The sequence below is a fragment of the Lagenorhynchus albirostris genome, chromosome 20 (assembly GCF_949774975.1).
Source record: "Lagenorhynchus albirostris chromosome 20, mLagAlb1.1, whole genome shotgun sequence".
NCBI classification, from domain to species: Eukaryota; Metazoa; Chordata; class Mammalia; order Artiodactyla; family Delphinidae; genus Lagenorhynchus; species Lagenorhynchus albirostris.
In genome coordinates, this window is record NC_083114.1 from 48,932,812 (window position 1) to 48,954,731 (window position 21,920).

The 21,920-nt window shown below is 50.4% G+C and overlaps 1 protein-coding gene across 4 annotated transcripts in view; it reads right to left on the reverse strand.

The window, feature by feature from the left end:
• RPTOR (regulatory associated protein of MTOR complex 1) overlaps window positions 1–21,920 on the reverse strand; it is a 347,492-nt gene that overhangs the window by 69,174 nt on the left and 256,398 nt on the right. For all 4 annotated transcript variants that reach the window (XM_060133269.1, XM_060133267.1, XM_060133268.1 and 1 more), the window contains exons 10-13: window positions 20,582–20,657; window positions 14,498–14,599; window positions 7,290–7,373; window positions 5,765–5,875 (exon numbers count right to left, since the gene is read on the reverse strand). In XM_060133269.1, the coding sequence (XP_059989252.1) occupies window positions 5,765–5,875; window positions 7,290–7,373; window positions 14,498–14,599; window positions 20,582–20,657 (373 nt within the window). The remainder of the gene's footprint in view (window positions 1–5,764; window positions 5,876–7,289; window positions 7,374–14,497; window positions 14,600–20,581; window positions 20,658–21,920) is intronic.

A 21,920-nucleotide genomic window follows, 5' to 3' on the forward strand; every position in this document is an offset into this window, starting at 1 on the left:
CTGTTAGCATACATTTTGCTTTTACATATGCTATAGACTCCACAGTACACTGTTATTACTTTTTGTTTAAACAGTCAATTATCTTTTAAAGAGATTTAAATAACAAGGAAAATAAACCCCATACATTTAACAGTGGAGCATTCTTTCCTGGTGCTTTTCACCATATGGTGTACATGCATGTTTCCTCCAGGTATTATTTTCCTTTGCCCAAAGGGTTTTCTCTAACATTGCTTATACTGTGGATCTATGAGTGATGAATTCTTTCAGTTTTATATGTCTTAAACAGTCTTTATTTTGCCTCCATTTTTTAGAGATATTTTCACTGGGTACAGAATTCTACGTTGATGGTTTTTCTTCCAGGACTTTAGAGATGCAGCCCCACTGTCTTCCTCTGGTCACTGTTTCTGACAAGTGATCTGCTGTCATCCTTATCTTTGCTTCTTTGTTCCTTTTCTTATTGTCTGAGTTTTTTAACTTGCTGTTAAAAAACAGCAACTTGCTTATATTCTGAGTTTTTTAACTTGCTGTTTTTTAAGCAATTTGATTATCAGGTGCCCTGGTGTAGTTTTCTTCATGTTTCTTGTGTTTGGGGTTTGTTGAACTTCCTGGATCTGCGGGTTTATAGTTTTCATCAAATCTGAAAATATCTTAGCCATTATTTCTTCAAATATTTTTTCTGCCATCCCCCGTTAGGGGCCCCCAGTACCCATATATTCGGTCACTTGCAGTTGTCCCACAACTCAAAGATGTTCCTTTAGTTTTATAAAAGTTTCTTTTCTCACTGTGCTTCATTTTGGAGTTTTTATTACTATGTCTTTAAGTTCACTAATTTTTCTTCTGCAACATTTAATCGGTTGTTAATCCCATCTAGTATACTTTTCATGTCACGTATCATAGTTTTCATTTCTAGAAGTTTGAGTTGGGTCCTTTTAATATTTTCCATGTCTCAGTGGAGCTTTTTTATATGGAACAGACTTCTAATGACCATTTTAATGTCCTTGTCTGCTAATTCTAACATCTGTGAGAGTTCAGAATAAGTTTCAGTGGACTCATTTTCTTTTTCTCCTCATTATGGATCATATTTTCCTCCTTCTTCACATGTCTGGTAATTTTTGCTTGGTAGCAGTAAGTGTAGAGTAACATGGTGTATGGGTGATTTAAAAAGAGATCCTCTGGGACCAGATCTCTTGGAGATTATCAGGGCACTGAGACGACAGGAAAGGGCTTTCCTAATGTGCTGTTATTAGATTTCCTTGTCCCGAGGCACGCTTTCTCTGTACATCAGTGCCCCCACAGTGCACACTGCCCCTTCAGTCAAATGGCACATGATCCTTCTGAGCCTGTAGCTCTTTCTGGAGTTCCCCTCCTTGCTTCCTCCAAGACTGAGCCTACCTTCTCTAAGCCTGAGGTAATTCCTGTGCCTCAATCAGTTTGAAAACAGGGGCCCCCCGCCCGCAGACAAAAAGAAAATCCAGGCCCTCCCCACCCCGACCCCGTGACCAAGGAGCACTTAGGCTCCAGGCTGGAGTGCCCCGTGTGCAAGGACGACTACGGGTTGGGCGAGTGCGTGCGGCAGCTGCCCTGAAACCACCTCTTCCACGACAGCTGCATAATGCCCTGGCTGGAGAGCTGCCCCATCTGCCAAAAAAGCCTCACAGGTCAGAACACGGCCACCGACCACCACCCCCCACCCCCGGGCCTGGCGGTGGTGAGCTTCTCCTCCTCCTTGTCCTCCTCCTTCAGCTCGCCCGGTAATGAGAACCCAGCCAGCAGCTCCTGAGCATCCTGGCCGGCCCCCAGGGCGAGCACTGGGCCGCGGGCCAGGACTGCGGACTCTGCGGCCCCCTGCACCCCTCACGCCCATGGACTGCGGTGCCACCGGGTCTGCCGCGGTGGAGGCTTGGAGGACCTGCCCCTCCCGGCTGCGGACGGAGCCCGGCCTCCCCAGGGCGGGGCGTCTGACTCCCTTCCCGTTTGTATCCGACCTCACCCTCTACGTGTTCGACGGCGGGAAGGTTTTTATAATTTTAAATTATTACTGCTTTGAAATAAATGGACGTTTGAGCTCAAAAAAAAAATCAGGTAATTCTCTGAATCCTTTAGGAGCCCCTCACATAATGACACATAGTGTGTGCTCAACATATGCTTGTGGGATAAAGAGGGGGCCCAAGACTCATCCCTTAGCTGGGAGTACAGCCTGAGTGGGGCCCACACCTTCTTAACTCTTGGGGAAGTGCCCTGAGGGTGGGAAGCTCCGCAGCCCAGGGACAGCTGAGTGTGTTCGAGTGCTGGGACGCCTCGCCTCGTCTGTGCCTCTGTGCAGGTTCCTTCATCCCAAGGTGGGCGTCCCTGTCACAAACAACATGCCTTCTGATCCTCATGGTGGCCACATCAAGGACTCACTCTGGGAGCTCTGAGCTTTGCGGGAGGCACATACCATATGAGTACGCGGAGGCCAGATGCCAGGAGGGGAGGGGAGGAACAACTCCTCAGAAACACACGGAACTTTAATCTCTTGGAAACTCAGGCCAGGGTGATCATGAAAAGGAAGGATGAAGTAAATGATGCTGTCTCAATCGGAAATACTAAAAAATGTCTCTCAGTGGGATGATTGCCCTTAAATAAACAGGTGCTACAAGCTGGTTAAGGAACTAATTCAGAGGATGGTCCCAGCGCCTGCACTTACAAGAACATTGCAGGCTAGGACATTTCCAGCTGGGCCCAGGAACAGCTCCTCAAGTGTTATTAAATGTGTAATTCCTCCAGCATCGAGCAGACAGTGAACGCAGGCCCTGAGATGGCCTTAGAGCAGGTGTAATGGAGGAGCACTGCAGCATCTGTGCTGTCGACGAGCTCTCCCATATTGGGCTCCAGAGATAAACAGACCCCTGGAGACAAATGTGACCAAGAGGCAGTTTCAAACCAGATTACGATGATTAACTGCAAATTCCATGAGAATTCAGCAGCAAAGTGCAGTTCTGAAGGGTCATCTACCTTCATGTAAAGAAAAAAAATTAAAGCAGAAATAGCCACTCCAAAGACTAAATATAAAGACATTCTCTATTTCCAGGTACTAAAAGCTACTAAAAATCCTGATGAGTACAAGAATCACAGTTGGCTGAAGGTGTTGCTACTGTAGCACTGGTGGCCCCGGGGAGCAGGCCTGGGTGGCCGATTGCCACCCCTCATCTCTTAGGGGAAATCTTTTCTGTCCCTCCCCTTCATTGGGCTTCGCGTCATGGTAGTCTCTCCATTTTATGCATCCAGAACCTTTGCACATGGTCCTTAATGGCCAGGTACCAAGAGCAGTGCCAGTGAATTTCTAAACATGTGATACAGATGACAAAGGTATTGAAGTAGGAGAGAACCAAGGAAGGTTCTGAAATAACTTCCCCAGAAAAGCCCTCTTGTTTATGTAGCTTGGCTTTTCAATTAAATTTGACAAAGGGCAAAGTAGAAATGACCAAAAGGTACAGTTTCCTGAGCCACAAGACCAGGCTTTCCGATCAGCAACAAAAGGCTTTAGTGTAGCAGAGACGGGCTGGGTAGAAATGAGGTTCTACCGCTACTCCCTTCACTCTAAAATTTCCAAAACTGCTTTATACACCGTAGTTCTGATCTCTGTAACCATACTGCAGGCAGTGTTATTACCACAGTTATTACCACTGGAGCAAAGAGGGTCACGTGAGTGGGTTCGGGCAGCAGCGTGCAGGACTGATGCACGAAGGCGGTAGGGACAGGATCAGGTGGCCGGATCTGCCTGACGCATTTGTCACCTCCAGGCCCACCGGTGCTAGGGAGTGGAAGCCCTGTGGGTGTGTGAGCTGAAAAGAGCCCCAGGTAAGCGGGCGGCCTGCAGGGCTATCTCAATGGCGCAGGGGTCCTGGACAGGAAGGAGGGGCTGACACTCTGAGCTGAGGTCCCCCACTCTCTCCTTTTACCCCTTGCAGAGCAGAGAATGGTCTCTCCCTTTGCATGGTGATGCCCTTGCTTCCTGCCCTCCTTCTCTGTGGCTCTGCTGATCCCCCTTTCCTGTGGGTGGAAAGGGCTCCACTCAGCTCACAGCAAATTGTTACAGGTTTGCTATGGGCTCCTGGGCAGCTCCTTAAATGAGCATTTTCTTATCTGCAGATAATCTATAAAACCACACTTATAGCATGGAGTTGATGCAAGAACTAAGAAAATCTTCACACAAGAGCCCCTGCCACGGGGTGTCACCCAGATACACACATGTGTGCACACGCACATGTACACAGCGAGCGGGTCAAAGTCCAATTAGATGTATGGCTGTTTCTCTGCTGATTCTTTTCTCCCAACTAGAGACCATTTAAGTCACCATTCCTTCAAAACAAGCAAGCAAACCCAACCACTGATGCCAACTCGTCTCCCCACTTACAAACCCCTCAAGCAAGCTGAGGGCCGCACCCCGTCCTTCCTCCCCAGAGCCCCCATTTCTGCCTCCCTCCCCACACACTTCTGAAGCCTGACTGCCAAGTGCAGCAGCCTCTTTGAGGGTCTCTGTCCCGCTCCCAGTGCTCTCCCTTGTTCCGGAGCCTCCTTCTTCATGTTCTGTTATCAGACTTCCCACCCTTCCCCTCTCTGACAACCTCCTTCTACCCTCCCTTCTCTGTCCCCCGAAGAGCAGACCCCGAAGCTCAGCCCTCAGCCCGCTGGGCCTTCGTGTCACATTTCCCCTCAAGGACTTGCCTGCCATCGTCATCGGGTAGACGAGGGCCCTAGTCTCCACCTCCCAGGCCACGAGGCCCCATCACCAGTGGTCCCCTGAGCACTCCCCTCACCACGCCTCCCCGCTCGGCGCCCCTTTGTCACTGACACAGCCGGCCCACTCCCCACACAGGTTCAAACTCGAGAACCGTTTGTTCTCCACACCTGCCTGGCCCTCCTGTTAGCTGTGCGTCCCCTACCCTGGCCCTTCCTGTCCAGCAGCCCCCACCTTCTGGCCACCCTCACCCCTCCCTCTGGGCATGAATTCCTGCAGCAGAGGCCTCGGTGGCCCCCTGCCACCTGGGTTAACATTATAATCTCCTTTACACTGAGGCACACAAATGCAGCCCTGCCCACAAGATTTCTCGACTTTTTGAAGAGTCACCCTCATGCCAGGCATGTGTGCGGATTCGGCCTCATAGCAGAGGGTTTTGTCCCCAGTAGACAGTGTCGTGGGCAGGGACGGCTGAGCTCTGCGACACCTATGGCCTTCAGCACAGTTCTGAGTACAGGGCCTTGCCTAGGACTTCGAGCAGTGGCCATGTGACTGCAGACCCACAGGCACGAGGACAGGGGTGGGGAGGTGCCTACTGGGAGCAGAGCTGGAGACGTGGTATGGGCTGGGCTGTCATGGCTGAGAAGTGACCGCTAGTGCCGCGGCCTGAGCCTTACAGGTGACAGCCTGGGCCTCCACGGGACTGTTCCCAGGGTCAGGGTTGGGGAGGGAAAACACTGGCTGGAGACAGGAGACTGATGGGGTGAGGTAGGGCCGAGCGTCAAGAAGGAAGCGGGCAGGGTCATTCGCCGGCTGGAGGGGTGGTTGTGGGTGAGGAGGGGGCAGAGCACAAGAGACAACAGGTGAGCCGAGGGCCAGCGTGACAGACCAGGACTGGGCCCAGGGGAAGCACAGCCTTTCCTGGGAGGGAGGGAGGCCATGGAGGGCGTGAGGCCAGGAGGAGGGAGAATGGACGGTGGGGCCGGGCCCCCCACCCTACTCTCAGCAGCTCTCCTGTGGTGGGGGGGGACAGACATTACTCACACTGTCCACGGCGAGGATCTTGGCCCAGATGAAGACAAGGAGAGGCCGCAGCTCCCTGGCTGAGCTCTGGAGCAGCTTCAGCACGTAGGGGAAAATACCCACAGACAAGGCCTGCGAGAGAGAGCACGTCAGCCCCGCGCCGGAGGGAGCAGAGCGCATGGCATCCTCAGCACTAACGGAGCTGCATGGGGAAGGGTCGTGCCTCCCTCACCTCCAGTCCTTCTCCTGGAAGCGACCCAGGCCTGCCTGCTTGGGCTGCATGAGCTCACGCAGCTAAGAGACATGCCAGGCCTCCACCTGAGTCTACCTGTGGTGAGCTACATACGGCCTCCCTGCTGGCACCTGGGAGTATAAGAGGGCTAGCAAGGACTGCTCGTGCATTCTTCCTAATTTTTAGGTTTTCCCTCTTCTCCTTCATGTTGAACTATCAATTATGACTCTTGGTTGACAATATACAATGAAAAAACTTAAATATACATCAATGGAGATAAAATAATATGCTGAACTCCCATGTGCCCATCACTTGGCTTCAACGCCGTCAACTGAAAGGGCGCGGCATCCTGGCTGGCCCTACCCACCGTCCTTTCCTGAATGTTCTGAAGCACGTCTTAGGTATCACATTGTGTCATCTGTAAACACTTAAGTGTTTATCTCTAAAAAATAAGGTCTCTTTTATGAAAACATGACCACATACCACTACCACACCTAAAAAAATGAACAATTACAATTATTGTTTTTTTTTTGGCTGCGCTGCACCGCATGTGGGATCTTAGTCCCCTAACCAGGGATCGAACCTGCGCCCCCTGCATTGGAAGCAAAGAGTCTTAACCACTGGACTGCCAGGGAAGTCTCAACAATTATTCTTTAATAACATAAAATATTCAGTTCATGTAAAATTTCTAATTGTTTCATGAATATTAATTTTTCAAATTTTAACTTTCAAACTTTCATTTGCAAATAGAGCCCTATAAGGTCCAGACCCTGCACCTGGTGGTGGATCTCCTGAATCCCCTTTTATCTCTAGGTCCCTCCTGATCTCTTTCCCTGGTGATTTATGTGTTGAAAAAATGGATCACTTTTGACTCTATTTTTGTCAGTGTTTTGAATGGCTGTTTCCATTCTCCTGTGAATAGAATGATAGAAAAGCGTTTCAGAGTTGTGCCTAAAACCACAGCGAAAGGACGGCGAGTGAGGCTTCGCAGGCTTCTCCTAGGAGAACACACGCCGCGTGTGGCCGGGGACTCAGCCCAGAGGCTGCCAGCTTCTTGGCCTGGCAGGGGTGAGCCCCTCCTTAGAGTGTCCCTAAAGGACACTTTCTGTCCTGCAAAGGTGAAGCCTAACAGCGGATGGGAAAGGGCCGCCCAACAATGTGACAATGAAGGTGCAAAAAGCGAGGTCCATGGGAGCTTGCGGGCTTAACGGCCACCCCCACAGTCATCCTTGGCCGCATGGCCAAGGTCCCTTGATTTGTCAGACGGTGACGTGGAGTCTCGTGCCCCCCACTGCGGACACAGGAAGCACGCACCAGGCTCACCGCCCAGGGACCCAGGTCCAGAAATCTTCCCAGCAGGTCCAGGGCTCTCAGCCGGTGCACTTGGCTCAGCAGCACCTGGAAGGGAGAAGAGGCGGTGTCACCGCAACACCCCTTGCCCCGCAACACGGAGCCAGGATGAGCATCCCCAGGGGCTGTTCTCCCAGGTCAGCAGGTGCCCCTTTCTCTATGGCTCATGCTTTACACAGGCTGGGAATGCTCCATTTCTTCATGAACAGGTAAACTATGTGTATGCTGTAGGAACTAATAGAACAGACACTTTATAACCTCATTTAAGAAAATATCCACTGATGACACTGGTCTATCCACTTCCAGACACTGTTTTCTATGTACAACGTCCCGTTTGTTCTAAATTCGATAAGATACTATTGTGTTTCTCATCTCCTTTCTGACTAAATGATACACCCTCACTCTCACTCCACATAGCTAGATACGTCTGACCATTATGGCTGCCAACGGCAGCACTGAACTTTTCTGTAAATGTGCATAATTCATTTAAACAATCTCCCCATTGCTAGATACTTAAATTATTATCAAATTTTTGCTATTGTAAACAATGCTGTGATAAAAATTCTACCAGGTAGATCTCTGCACATTTACGTTTTTTTCCCCTTCCCCTAGGATAAACTGGAGAAGTAAAATTACAGGGTCAGAGCATACACACTTATATCACCAGATTGCCCTCCAGCTGAACCAACTTGCCCACCAAGCCTTGGCTGAATACCGGGCACCAGGACATGTTTGCTCTGGTGCTCACGGGCTACTTGGCCTTGGGAAAATAACTTCTCTGAACCTTAATTTCCTAATTCATAACACAAGACCCACCCACAAGAGTTCTATTAAATATCAAATTAAAAGCTACCAGCAAAATATTAGCCTACGTTACACTATTATTTCCCAACATGATAGGTAATAATAAAATGCTCTTTTAATCTGAATTTCTTTGATTACAAGTGAGGTTAAATATTTTTTCATAGGTTAATAGGCTATTTCTCTAGTAAACTGGCCATGCATGTCCTTATTTTCCTACTTAAATGTCTGGCTTTTTCTTTTTGATATGAAAGGATTCTTTGTAAATTAAAAACAGCGACCTCTGCCACGTATTTTTTTCTTTCTTCCTGTGTTATATCAAAGCTTTAAACTTTAATGGAGTCATTTATATTGAGTTTTCCCTCACGATATTTACCCAGAGGTCACATGAACAGAGCACTTACTGTGTGCGGGTGCGGTGCTGGGTGCAACTGGGAACAGCAGGGCCCCTCCCATCACCACCTGGCCCAGACACAGACATTCTGCAGCCACACTGCAATAACCATCGAACAGACAACTGGGGGCCACTCCCTACTCTGGGGGTCTGAAAGCTCTCCCTCCCAGTGGGTGACGTGTGGGGTTCCTCGGTTCCAGGCAGAGGGGCTGGGAAAGTGTGGGCCTTCCCCAAGGAAGGGCAGGTGGCCAGTCTAATGGGGGAGGCTCCAGAACCAGCCAGACCTGCAGACCAAGCTAAGGGCTTCAGCTTTTCCTAAGAAGAGCAGCAGAGGGACCCATCCAATGTGCTTGCTGAGGGCAATAGGCTGGCAGGAAGATGGATGGAGGGGTGGGATGGGTGGACTTGACCGTGGCCATGACCGATGGGGAGAAACAGACTCCAAGACAGCTGGCGGGCATGACCGACAAAGCCTGCTGGAGGAGGGGGAATAGGGGTCAGGGAAAGGAGCCGCTGAAAGAGAAGATTTGGAATGAGGCAAGAGGAAAGAACAGATGGACGGACCAGCCAGCCTGGGGTGGTCTGCAAGGGAGAAGCTGGGTAGAGAGACCAGCGAGGGAGGTGGGAGAGAAGGCGGGGAGGTTTTAACTGTGTACCTGCTCCCGGGAGGTGAGGATCAGTAGTGGGACTCGTGAAGAGGACCCTCTGGCTGCAGGGATGTGGACCGTGGTGTCGGGACTGAACAGGGGTGAGGAAATGGCGCAGCCAGAGCAGTGGTTCAAGGGGCTACCCTCTGAGGGGTGAATACAGGTTGGAGGGAGGAGGGTGGGGAGCAGGGAGGGTCAGCAGGTGGGGGACAGAGGAGGTGGCAGGAGATGCTGGAGGGAGTGGAAAGTGGGGAGGGTCCCGGCAGCACGAGGCTCCTGAGGAGGGGTTCCTGGGTGGAGGGGGGAGGCTGGGGAGCTTCCCCAGGTGGATGTGCGGCCCATGGCTGCAGAGGAGGCGAGAGCGTGTGTTCCCAGCCTGCGGACAGCCCAGGGGTCAGGGAAGCGGAGGTGGCTGGGTTCAGCTGCTGGAATGTCATTTCCCACTGGTTTGGAGCCTGTTTCCACATCGCTATTTCGAGACGGATGATCGAGTGGTTCATTTTATGTTTGGAGAAGTTGAGGTTCTCCAAACAAGAAGCTGGGAGAGGTTATGTGGGGCTGCTCACGGGGCCTATTTGAACGGGCCCTGATCCCTTTCCCATGTTTAACTCATGGGTTATCTCGTGCCACTGCAGCGGAAAGACAGATCTGGAGGGCAAGGTTAGATGGCTGAAAGGCATGGGCTTTGGAGTCAAGCTGACGTGACTATCTCACTTCCTCACAGTGTGGCTTAAATCACAACCTCTGGACACTTCAGTTTCCTCATCAAGAAGAGGAGAGATAACATGTGACTTGGGCTTATTTTCAGAATCAAATGAGATGCAGCCTGTCTGGTACAACGCGGTCTGGTATGAGGGGTGTGATGAATGTTAGTCTCGGTGTCAGCATCCAGCTACAGGATGTCTCCATCTCTCAGAAGTGATTTGATTGACTATTTATTTATTTATTGCCGTGCTGTGTGGCTTGTGAGATCTTAGTTCCACCACCAGGGATTGAACCTGGGCCCTGGCAGTGAAAGCGCCAAGTCCTAACCACTGGACCACCAAGGAATTCCCTATTTTTTAAACATCTTTATTGGGGTATAATTGCTTTACAATGGTGTGTTAGTTTCTGCTTTATAACAAAGTGAATCAGTTATACAGATACATAGGTTCCCATATCTCTTCCCTCTTGCGTCTCCCTCCCTCCCACCCTCCCTATCCCACCCCTCTAGGTGGTCACAAGCCACCAAGCTGATCTCCCTGTGCTATGCGGCTGCTTCCCACTAGCTATCGATTTTACGTTTGGTAGTGTATATATGTCCATGCCACTGTCTCACTTTGTCACAGCTTCCCTTTCCCCCTCCCCATATCCTCAAGTCCATTCTCTAGTAGGTCTGTGTCTTTATTCCCGTCTTACCCCTAGGTTCTTCTTGACCTTTTTTTTTTTTCCCTTAGATTCCATATATATGTGTTAGCATACGGTATTTGTTTTTCCCTATTTGTTTTTAAAGAAAACGGAACTGCCGGAGGTTCAAGTCTCTAGAGATCCAGGGCGAGCAGAACCTTCCATTTACTAGGTTTGTGAAAGCAGGTGTAATTCCTCAAAAATCAAAGACATCAAACACATCTAACACTTGTAAAGATTCTATTTACTGATTCCCTTTGTTATTTAAAACACTGTCAACGTGAATAAAGCTCTGTGTTTTCAAGTAAATAGCAGAGCACTTTGCAGTGGAAGAAATGGCAACTTGGGCCAAGAAACCTAACCACGCGTAGTTCGCATTGTTTGTTTCTCATGTGCACTGACCAGCAGTAAGAGGTCTCCATTACAACGTTATTTACAGATGGCAAAAGTAAAAGGGAAACCATCACCATCACTACTGCAATGCGATCTTTCCTGACTCTGTTGTCCGTGTTGACGAAACACACATTAAAGCATCAACAGACAGCCCACTTGTCTCAGAGACTCAAGACCCTCAGCAATGCAGGGTTTTGTGCTGTGGGTATTGATGTTTCACTGGAAAATAAACAGCATCAATAACAAGTCCTAGGGAAAATGTCAAGTACTGGTTTTTCTAAACGTTACTGCTTCCTGTGATTCCTTCTGTTGATTTACATTTTAAAAATATTGAGGCCCAACATAAATTAAAATTACTTTTTTAAAAAAGGACTGGCTTTTGTTTGTTTGTATTTGTACTTAAAAAAAAAAAAATTCCTGTTTCAGTGTGCCTCAGGCCCCGGGGAAATTACAGAGATAAACGTTGGTGAACTAAATGAGTTACTGGGATTTCTTTCTGTCTGTGGCAACCCAAACTGAAGATTAATAATGGAGATACAAATACCCAAACTAAAACAGAGCTGCTAGGGCAACAACCTTTCATTTGCTTTGTGCACAAAAACGCACCCAGGCTTCTGCGCTGAGACTGCTGGATAGAGCCACTTCTTAAAAACCAGATTCTCAAGCTCCAGTCCTGGCCTGGTGGACCCAGGAATCTGATGATCAGAGATTCCGGAGCCACCGATGAATATAATACGTGCAATAATAACATCCCAGTTATTATCCTGATGCCATCTAATAATAATCCTGTACTTTCAGACCAAAATTTCTATTTGTAAATAAAATGATGGCATGAAAGCAAACAGGGTTTCCTAATGAAATGCCCACACTGACTTGTAGTATCTGTATAAAGGTACTAACATGGAATCCTGTAAAATTTCTCTCTTCCCTCTCTTTTTCCACAACATTGATTCCTCCTTCTCTGCCTGGGGCTTCTTTGCACATGGGCCACTGAGGGAGTACAGACGGTAATGCTGAGTCCAGGCAGGGCCACCAGACCAGGAGACCACAGGGCCAGGCCTTGCAGTGTGGCAGGGCTCAAGAATCTTCCTTCCCGTCCTTTCTGTTGATTTGTATTTTTAAAAGGTGAAAAAGGACATCAGGACTGGTCAGGAAAAGCGTACGTTCACGCTTACATCTACACGAGAGGCTGCAGATCAGCCCAAGGAGACAGTTCATTTTACCCCAATGATCCTCAGTTAATGCCTCTGAGCTTTCGGAGGGAGAAAACGCTCTCTGGCAGTGGAAAAAGTAGCAGGGATTGGAAAAGCTGTGACGTCTCTGTATTAAAATTCTTTTTCCCTTCAGCAACACTTCCTGACTCGCCAAGGCACTGGGGATAATTTATGGATAATGGGGCCCAGGTTCTGGTAAAATAACTGAATTAATGAGAAAGAAGCCAACACCGCAGGCTACCCCAAATGAAGCAAGCTCTCCTTTGCATTGTGTTGGGTTTTCTTGTTAAGTACAGGTTCCTGCACTGATCCAGGTGGGACACAGCCCAGACAGATCCCCCATCAGAATGATGAGGAACCTATGGTTTCGTTCGTCTGAAAGATCGCACAGAAGATGCCCCTTTCTTTTCTTTCAGAGTCATTCCCTCATTTTGGCATCAGGAAGTTGGGTCTTCTCTTTCCCTGAAGGCGTGTGGGTTATAAATGGGACATTAAAGAAAAAGTCAATAGGAGGCCATTTACAACAGGATTGTTTGCCAGGCAGGATTCAGTGCTGGGCATTGTGCCCCTGCTTGGAAAGGACCAATTTTATCTATCACATTATTGAAATAATAGGAAGGTCAGTGGAGGCTGGCCACAGTCTCCTCTCATGAAAATTCGGATGACCCTAGGAGCTGGGGAGCACAGCAACCAACCGGTTACTGCTGTCCCATAGCCCCGTCAGCCTTCCACTCGCTGCATGAGAACTCGTGGGCTCCTGCCAAATGGCGAGTTTTCTTTGTTGTGTTATCGTTGCTTTTCATTTTTTTTTGTTTTGAAAATTTGTTTATTGCTCACCTTGCAAACTCAAGATAGTCAAACTAATCTAGAAACACACATGAGGAATACTAATAATTTCTGCATTCTTTTCACAATGTCAGAAAATAAGCAGTCATAAGACAGAAAAAGCACCAAAATATCTCCAGGGAAGGATCCTGACCAACACCCTGTGCCCACGTAATTATCAAGCCACGAGGACAAGGCTGTGTGGTGGCATTTCCACAACTGCACAAACTGCTCTCACTGCTCTGCTGCCTGGGTCCCGGCACACAGTCCTGAGCCAGATGAGACCGCAGTTCTGTCGTAGGCACCTTCCCAGCCCACCATGCGGTCAGCACAGAGCAGGAGAGCAGACCATGCAGGGAGGGGGCCCGCCACGCTCCAGGTGGGACAGGGATCAGCCATTCACCTATTTTTCAAACTGTCCTTGGCGGCGGGAGCCGCTCAGAGAGCGCGTTGGGCCCAGTGAAGATGAATGGTACTTCTGCGAGACGTGGTCAGCAGCATGGTGAGAAAGTGGGGCCCTCCTGGGGGGAGGCAAGGCCTCGTCCTCAGGCAGGTGAGGCAAAGCAACCTAATCAGCTTTCTGAGGGGAAGGTGATGGTCTTCCCAGCCAGCTCTCAGAATTTAAGACCCCACTTCCTAACTGGACATGCAGCCCCTCCTGCTGCGGGCACGGCCCTTCCCACAACCGTCCACAGTTCTCACCCAAGTCCAACTGCCTCATCCCCACTGCACACAATCTCTTCCAGGGCCTAAAGTGAATTATTAGGCCTTGGTGTCTACACTGACAGTGGTTTTACATCTCATTTGACACTGTCTCAGAGCAAAACAGCTTTGCTTATGTCATGACCTGGTCCCTACACCTGCCCCATAAATATACATTAACTGAAACAAAAGTTCTGTGAAAACTTCCTAAACTTCCTGCCTGTGACGAAGTTTGGTATTTTGCCATCTCATTACCCAAAACTTAGCTGGGTGAGACCCACAGAACTGATCTCCCAAATCACTCGTGGGGCACCAGGTGCCGCGTGAGCACTGACACAGGCCACACGGGTGACTGCGCTTGACGGCACAGCCAGAGAGTGCAACAGCCCACAGCTACCGCGGGGCACAGCCCCCTGGAAGTGAGCAACCCACAGGTGCTGGGAGCGGTGCCATGACCTACGTGTGTAATTTGCTCAGGCTCTCCCATTTTCTCTGCAGTTGATTTGCATCTCATGTCCTTCCAAAGAGAAGGGGCACTGATGCCAGAGCTGTGCTGGAACGGAGCTTGCTGGCAGCAGCAATGGGGGGAGAGGGGAGGGCAGCTGACGACAGCCCAGATCAGTGTTTAATTGGGGGGGGAGAGGCTTCAGTGACTTCACCAGGCGAGCCCAGGAGACAAGGAGGCATTAACTCCAAAGCAGGAGGGCTGTCACACACCAGCACACTCAGCCCCAATAAACTAGTTCCCTCCTGGGCGGCTGCGGGGTTTTCTAGCTCCTTCATCAATCTGGCTCACCTGGAGACACTCACCTGTAAGACAATGGGAAGCTGCTCAGGTGGGTTCCTGTTCTCCACGCCCATCGTGAGCCACACCTGGAAGGCGGTCAGCTGCTCAGCAAAGAAGGGGCTGTGCTGTGGGACGAGCAGAGGGTTAGTCAGGGGCTCTCCTTCTTCACCCGGCTCTGCCTTTACACGCCACCCCCACCATCGATTCAGCCGTGTGTCTTTGTGAGGCCCTGACTCCACTCGGCCACCACCATCCAGGCGAGGGGACACAGGGCTGGGCCATACCAGAGGAGGTGGTGAGACATGGTCAGACCAGGACGTTTCATACGGCAGAGCCAGAGGCTGCAAGGACAGACTGGGTGTGGGTAAGAGAGGGTTGCAGTAAGGTTAATGCCGGGGCTTGGGCCTAAACACCCGGAAGCAGGGTCCCAAGACCTGAGGCAGGAAGACTGAAAGAGGAGCACGTTTGGGAGGAGCACGTGGGGAACTCAGCTTGGACACACTGAGTTTAAGGTGCCTACTGGACACCCGACCGAGACATCTGGGGGATGATGGCCCACGTGAGCCCGCAGTCCAGGAGAGGGGTCTGGGCTGGAGAGACAGATCTAGTTTAAAGTTAAGTGAGAAACAGAGGGGACCCTGGGCTGAGCCCTGGAGCCCCCAAGAGCGAGAGGCCAAGGAGGTGGAGACACAAGGGTAAGGCCAGCAGAGGGGGATCAGGAGTGGGTGGTGGCCAGGTTGCCAGGGAGGAGTTTAGGGGGAGGACATGGTCGGCACCTTCCATGACTGTACAGGGTCAGGCAGGACCAAGGTCCAGAGCAGATGGTGACAAGGAGGGCCCTGGAGACCATTAAGGATGTAACAGGAGGGCCCTGGTAGTGGGCAGAAGCACAACCGGACTGGGTTCAAACAGAAGAAAAGATGATTCAGAGGCTCAAGAATAGACAGTTCTTTGCAGGAATCTGGCTGCAAAGGGGAAGGAGAGACATGGGGAGGTGGGGGCGGGAAAGCGGATGGGGTCACGTGACTAGGAATTTCTTTTTAAAGGTGGGAGAATAAGGGCGTATTTGTAAGAGGGGGAAACTGCTGATGAAGGAGGGAGGTGCTGGGCTAGGGCCTTGGCGAGTGGACGCCTGGCGCACAGGTTGGGGGTAGCACTGCTGGGAGCAGGAGATGCAACACAGCTGGGCCAGGATGCAGGACAAAGGCCAATGTGGCAGGACTTACAGAGGATCCCTCTATCGCTCCTGTCTCTCAGCGAGGTGGGAAAAGGAGGTGCTGTGGATGGAGGGAAGAGGGAGCGGAGAGGCGACGGGAAGGAAGGAGATGCGTCCGGGCAGCCTGCCAGGCAGCGTTTAAGGCACCTGGAGGGTCGTGACCGCAGCAGGTCACAGTGGGCTTCCCCAGCTTGGCAGTGGGGGTGCGGAGGGTGGCTTGTCCTCGCGCAGGCACTGCGGAGGGGATGCCTTTAGTGGAGATGACGAGGACGAGGGAAACTGCAGAAGTAGCGGCTCAGGTAGGAGGGGGCCCAGGCTGTCAGAAGGAGGTCCGGGAACTAAGAGACCAAGCAGTAGGACTGCTGGGTTTTCTGTCTTACATAGGCATTTCCACTTAATACCCAGCTCTGCTGTCCCTGAGCTCCAGACAGAAAGAATTCCAAATCTCTGCCTCCAGCCCACTCCTCTCTGTCGCACTCTGTCTCCCCAGGGGGAAAGCGGGTGTCTGTGTAAGGAAGGGTGGGTGGGAAGGCAGGGATGCGGGCTGCAACCCCAGGTTCCTGCACGTGTGGAAGTGTGCGCATAGAGGACTTCAAACCGTGGGCACGGCTCCAGCAGAGCTGTGAGCCAGACCAGGTGTGTTCCCACCGCACCCTCCACAGAGGGGCCTGGTGGTCAGAGCCATGGTGCGTGCCCTTGTAAAGAAGTCAGTGTTGCATGAGAATTCAGCAGAGGACTTTCACACTTAGGAATGCGTGTTCTTGCAAAGTCAGTGTACGTGAAGTTAATCAAATTTGGAGGGCAACTTGGGGATTGGGATGGAGGCCCCAAAGTGATTTTCCTGTTTTTAAGTGTGAGTTATTCACAAATTGGTTTAAAAACAATAATCTTGTTAAATGCTCCCTCCCCAGCTGTACTGAGTGAGGGGGACCTTCAGGCTGGGAGGGGAAGCCGGGAAACTCAGATAATTCCACCTCCCCCCATTTCCTTCACTTAATTTTGCCTTATGGATGCAAACACGCTGCTCATTGCTGAAGAAGCTGCTCAGTCCCGAATGACAAACATTCCTGATCTTTTCACCTAAAGCTGACAAAGAGAGAAAAGCCTTTGGCCATCGAAGTATGCTGTGAGGTTTGTCATGCTTCTTAAAGCCACGGGGAAGATGACAGATCAGATCAGCACCCCACCATAAGTGTGGTTCAGCGTTTTAAGTAACACTTCACAGAACAGCTCAAGAGTTGCCCCATGAGTGCCTGAGATTATTCACAGAGTTGATGTTTTGGGCCAAATCTTCATGATTACCTCCCGGAAATACCGTGTAGATTCTTGGGGGGGAAGAAGCAGAATCCAGGATGAGTGTTCTGGAGGAGAGCTCACAGATCGTGGGCAGAGGCTCTGAGTCATGTGGCCATGTGGCCTGGGCCTCCTGGGACGATTCTGATGCCAGGTGGTCAACCCTGTGGTTAGCCCATGTGTCAGACGGGCTGGGGGGTCTGAAAACAGGCGCCAAGCGCGAAGGACTAAGAGCAGAAAGGCCAGCTCTGGGCACAAAGAGCCACGCCTGACCCTGGGGCCAATCCACCGTGACTTGTGAGGTCACTGGGGGGAGGGAGGAGAGCTAGTTCATCTCAACACACTCCTACTCTTCTCACCTGCCATCCCCAGTCCAAACACACTTATGTCGGCTGTTTCACAGTAAGTGAAGATTTCTTAAACGGATACCAAAAGCCCTAACCATAAAAGAAAAAACATTGGTAAACTGGATATGGTAAAACAAGAAACTTTTGTTCATCAAGTAAAAACATTAAAAAAGTGAAAATCAAGTCTGCAGAATGAAGATATTCACAATGTGTGACAAAGGATTTGTATTCAGAATATAAATAGAACCACTACAAATCGATAAGAAACATAACGCAAAAGAAGGATCACATGGCTTGAACAGGCAATTTATAAAAGAGGATATTCAAAAAGCCAATAAAAACACGAAACAGGGCTCAACTCTATTAACCATCGGGGAAATACAAGATAAATCTCAATGAAATACCTTTACATAATGAACCAGAATAGCCAAAATGAAAAAACAAAAGGTGGAAAACATCCAGTATTGATGAGGACATGGGACAACTAAAACTCTCATACATCGTGGGAAGGACTGGAAATTGACTCACAGCCACTTTGGAAAACTGTCCGGCAGTTTGTACTGAAACTGAAAATATGCACACCTGGTGACCAGAAATCCCACTCCTCGTGTGCACACCTGACATTAACACACCAGAACACGAGGAATTCGCGGTACCTGGCCACACCCACCCACTCGCCTCAAGCACAAAATTTAAGGGGGCACCAAAAAACATAGTAATTCAGATAAAAAAAACCTTAATGCAATATTTAAGAAAATAAAAATTAATATAAAAATCTATAATGAACAAAATATCAAAATTTCATAGAAAGACAGGTCCAGCATGACTGATTTCTCCGTCTCAGGCTCCAGCGTCTCGGCTGGGCAGTGGCCAGCACAGTTCGTGAGGTCCATGGGATAGACCAGGACCTTTGGGGTTTCCACAATGTGATAGGAGTGAGCTGCAAGTGAATGGAGCAAACTTGGCATTGAGTGGAGGCAGCCAGACACAAGGATTCTATTTACCCAAGTACCAACCCCTCAGGGCAGCACACACCCTGGCGGAGGTGGTGGCCAGAGCAGGAGGGGCATCGGGGGACCGCTGATGTTCTAAATGGGTGCTGGTTACGCGAGTGCGCTCAACTTGTAAATTCACCAAGCTGCACGTTACGATGCCTGCAATCTTCTATGTGTATGTCATGCTTCCAAAAGAATGAAAACTAAATAAAACAGCTAGCGTGTGGCCTCCACCAGCTATCCCTCCCAGTGACAATTTGGTGAGATTATTCCCAGAGGCAGAATCCTGAATCTAGTAGATGAGAAATGAAGCTGAAGACGCTTGAAAGGAGGCCTGGCACTGGAGGGAGGGGTGAGGACAGAACCGTGGGGCTTTATCTGAGAGGTGTGCAGCTCTGACCCCTTGACGGTACAAAGGAAAACCAGGCACACAGCACAAAAAAGCATGAGTTGAACGAGGTTCCCGAACACATGTTTGTGGTGACAGGCCCTGTCCCTGTGGAGGTGGATCGTGTGAGGAGCTGGAGGCCAGGACTGTTCCCCACGGAGACTTGTCCCTGCCTCAGGGTTTAGGGTCTCCCAGGCAATGCCAAACATATAGGCGAGAGCCAAGTGAAGGCCCTGCCGGCGCCCACTTCAGGGTTCAAGACGCAAGGCCGGCTTCGACTCCCTTGTAAGTGCGTTAAAGGAAAGGTGGGTGGAGAGCGGCGAGCTGCTGGAGCAGGCACCGCAAGTGCTGGTGGAGAACCCAGCAGTGGGCACACGGGTGCTCGATGCAGAGTTCTTCCAACTTTGCTGTAGGTTTGAAAATGTTCATAATAAAATGGGAAAAAAATTCAAGCAATGAAGGAGGAAAGATAAGATAGAGAGGGAGGGCCTCATAGCCCAGTTACCCCAGTCTCGGGGGGAATCGAAATCACCTGAGTTAACACACATGCATACAACCCTCCCCCTCCGTCACAGACATACACGCACGTATACACATGTACACGGACACACACCCCACAGAGAACACACACACTCATACCCCATAGATATACGCAGGCACACAAATATATATGCACATACACCCCCCACAGAAATACATATGTGTACACACACACACACACACACGCACCCAGGCCCCTGACTCAGTAAGGTTGAAAGCTTCCCTTTCAATCTTACTGATGTGATGTGCACTGAAAGTTAAAAACCTCTGCAGTGAGACGTGGGTGCCTCTGGCTGCAGTCAGGGCTTTGTGAATACACCAAGGGCCAGGAACCCTTGTGTCCAGCATGTACCACGTACCAGGCTCTGTCCTCCAGTCCTCACATGCTCCTTGAATTGGATACAACTATAGTTCCCGTTTTAAAACAAGGAAACTGAGGCACCGGGGGGCTAAGCTGCCCACTGTGGTCTCTCCAATGGCGCCCAGAGACGACGGTGTGGGGAGAAAAGGCCAGTGACTCCGATCTCCAAGCCCCACCCTCCAACCCGTCCCCTCAGTGGACAGCTTGGAGCCACCTGCTTCCTCCCGGCTCCCCCCACCACTCCCCCAGTCCTGAACACCTGCCCGGTCCCTTGGAGGGTCAGATGGGGGATCTAATTGTGCTCTAACTTGATGGGTGGCTTTTCTCTTTTCTCAATGGTTACTTGAGGGAAGGGACCGGGTCTCACCCACGTGCACCCAGACGTGGTGTCTGACGCACAGTAAACGCTCATCAAATGAACAAATCTTGAATGAAAACAGGAGGGGCTGTATGTGCAGGGGATGCAACAGGGGGTTCTTGGTGAGCTGATGTAACGACCCCCGGCGGGGTGGGGGGGAGAGTCGATTTGCCTGCCTCAGGAGCCACAAGTGAAACGACATTAACTCGAGGATGACCAGACCACCACCTAGGAAAGTACATGGGGACCAGACATCCCCTCGGGGCCAAGCCTCAGCCTTAGAGGCTTCATCTGGCCACTGGGCAGCAGGGCCGCAAGTCTAGAGCATCTGTTCGTGGTAAAAAGGCTGAGAACCTGGGATCAGGGAGTGCACATCAAGAAAAGCAGACCTATGACAGCAACACTGTAGAGAAGACGTTTTTAAGAGCTGACCATTTTATAATCTAACTTTAACCCCTGGTTGGTGCAATCTTTTAAGCTTCTGGATAATGCATCTTCTCCCAGGTGGGTGAGGGCTGTCTCTGACACCCGACCAGGGGCTCTGCAGACCAGGTGGCCAGAGAAGCAGATGCCGTAGTGGACCACGCAGGATGCCCTGGGAGGACTCACCCGAAATGCCGTGCCTTCTTCGATGATGGTCGGCAGCTGGGAGAGACAAATGTCGACAGCCAGGTCCCAGGCCTGCCTGGGGAGAGCAGAGAGGAACCCAAAAAGCATTACTGACGGGCTCACCCAGAGGGACCCAACAGCAGAGCAGCCTGTGGGTGGCTGAGTCGGGGCAGAGCCGCTGGTGAAGGGCACAGGAGGTGAGGAACTCTCAGCTAGCTAAAGCCATTTTGTTTATGACAGTTTTTCTCTTCAAATTGAAAGGAGAAAAAGCTCAGGAAAAATAAAGAGACTTGTCCACTTTCTAATGCAGTTTCTTTCCCCAACTTGAGCCCACCTAGCGCGGCAGCCTGCCCATGCTGATGGCAGCTGGGGTACTGGGTGACCGGACCATGGCAGCATCACACACAAACCTGCCATGAAAAGCCATGGTCAGGCCAAGGCGCTTCACCAGAGATGGGCCAGGTGGGGCTGGGAGAAAGGGTCCGCCTCGGCCCACCCCCTGCCAGGCCCCTGCACCCCTCTGTGGGTGGTCGGCACCTGTGCCCAACACAAACCACTTGGGACAAGACAGGTGGTGCTCTGTATGCTGGGGATGCAGCAGCCTCTTTGATGAGTAGTCCTGGCCACCTTCTCCAACTTCTTGTGGCGCCGGACCCAGCTCTGCACGCTTACAAGATGTGCAAGACAAGGTGGTGCCGACTGGGTCATGGTGTCACCTTCCCAGGGTCAGTTTCACCACCTGTGAGGCAGGCTAAAGATAGTGTCTCCCACACAGGGTCCCATGAAGGCCTCGGAGGGTGGCTGACACGGAGGGACACACACAGAGGCCTACTATTTCCTGGCAACGTTTAACACCGATTCTAAACTGGACACAAACGATCCTCTTACTTTCTCTGTGGTCCCAGATTCAAGTGCGGATTCCCAAGGATATAACGATTTTCTAACTCTGACCCCCCTTTCTTTTAGAAACGTGCTCCTCGTGGAAAGAAAGTGATGGTCAGAACAAGGGGTTTAGTTTCTGGTATTGCAATCTCTTCCCAGCGCAATTTCCTGACACACTCAAGGATTCCATGTTAGGTTTATTTAGACTAATAACTGCCTGTTTGTGTGCAAGAGGCACCTATTCATGGGTCTTAATAAAGGATCAAAACAAGAATGAAAAATGAAAACATGCAGAAAAACAGTAAAAATGTAAGATGAACAAAAGAGTAGAGAACTCGTTTTCATTTTTCAAATATGTGGAATATATTTTTTTTTTCCCAGACTGGCCCCTTCTGCACAAGCACGCCCTTCCCCCACCAATCTAATTAAGAGGCAATCAGGAGATAATCAAAAGTTC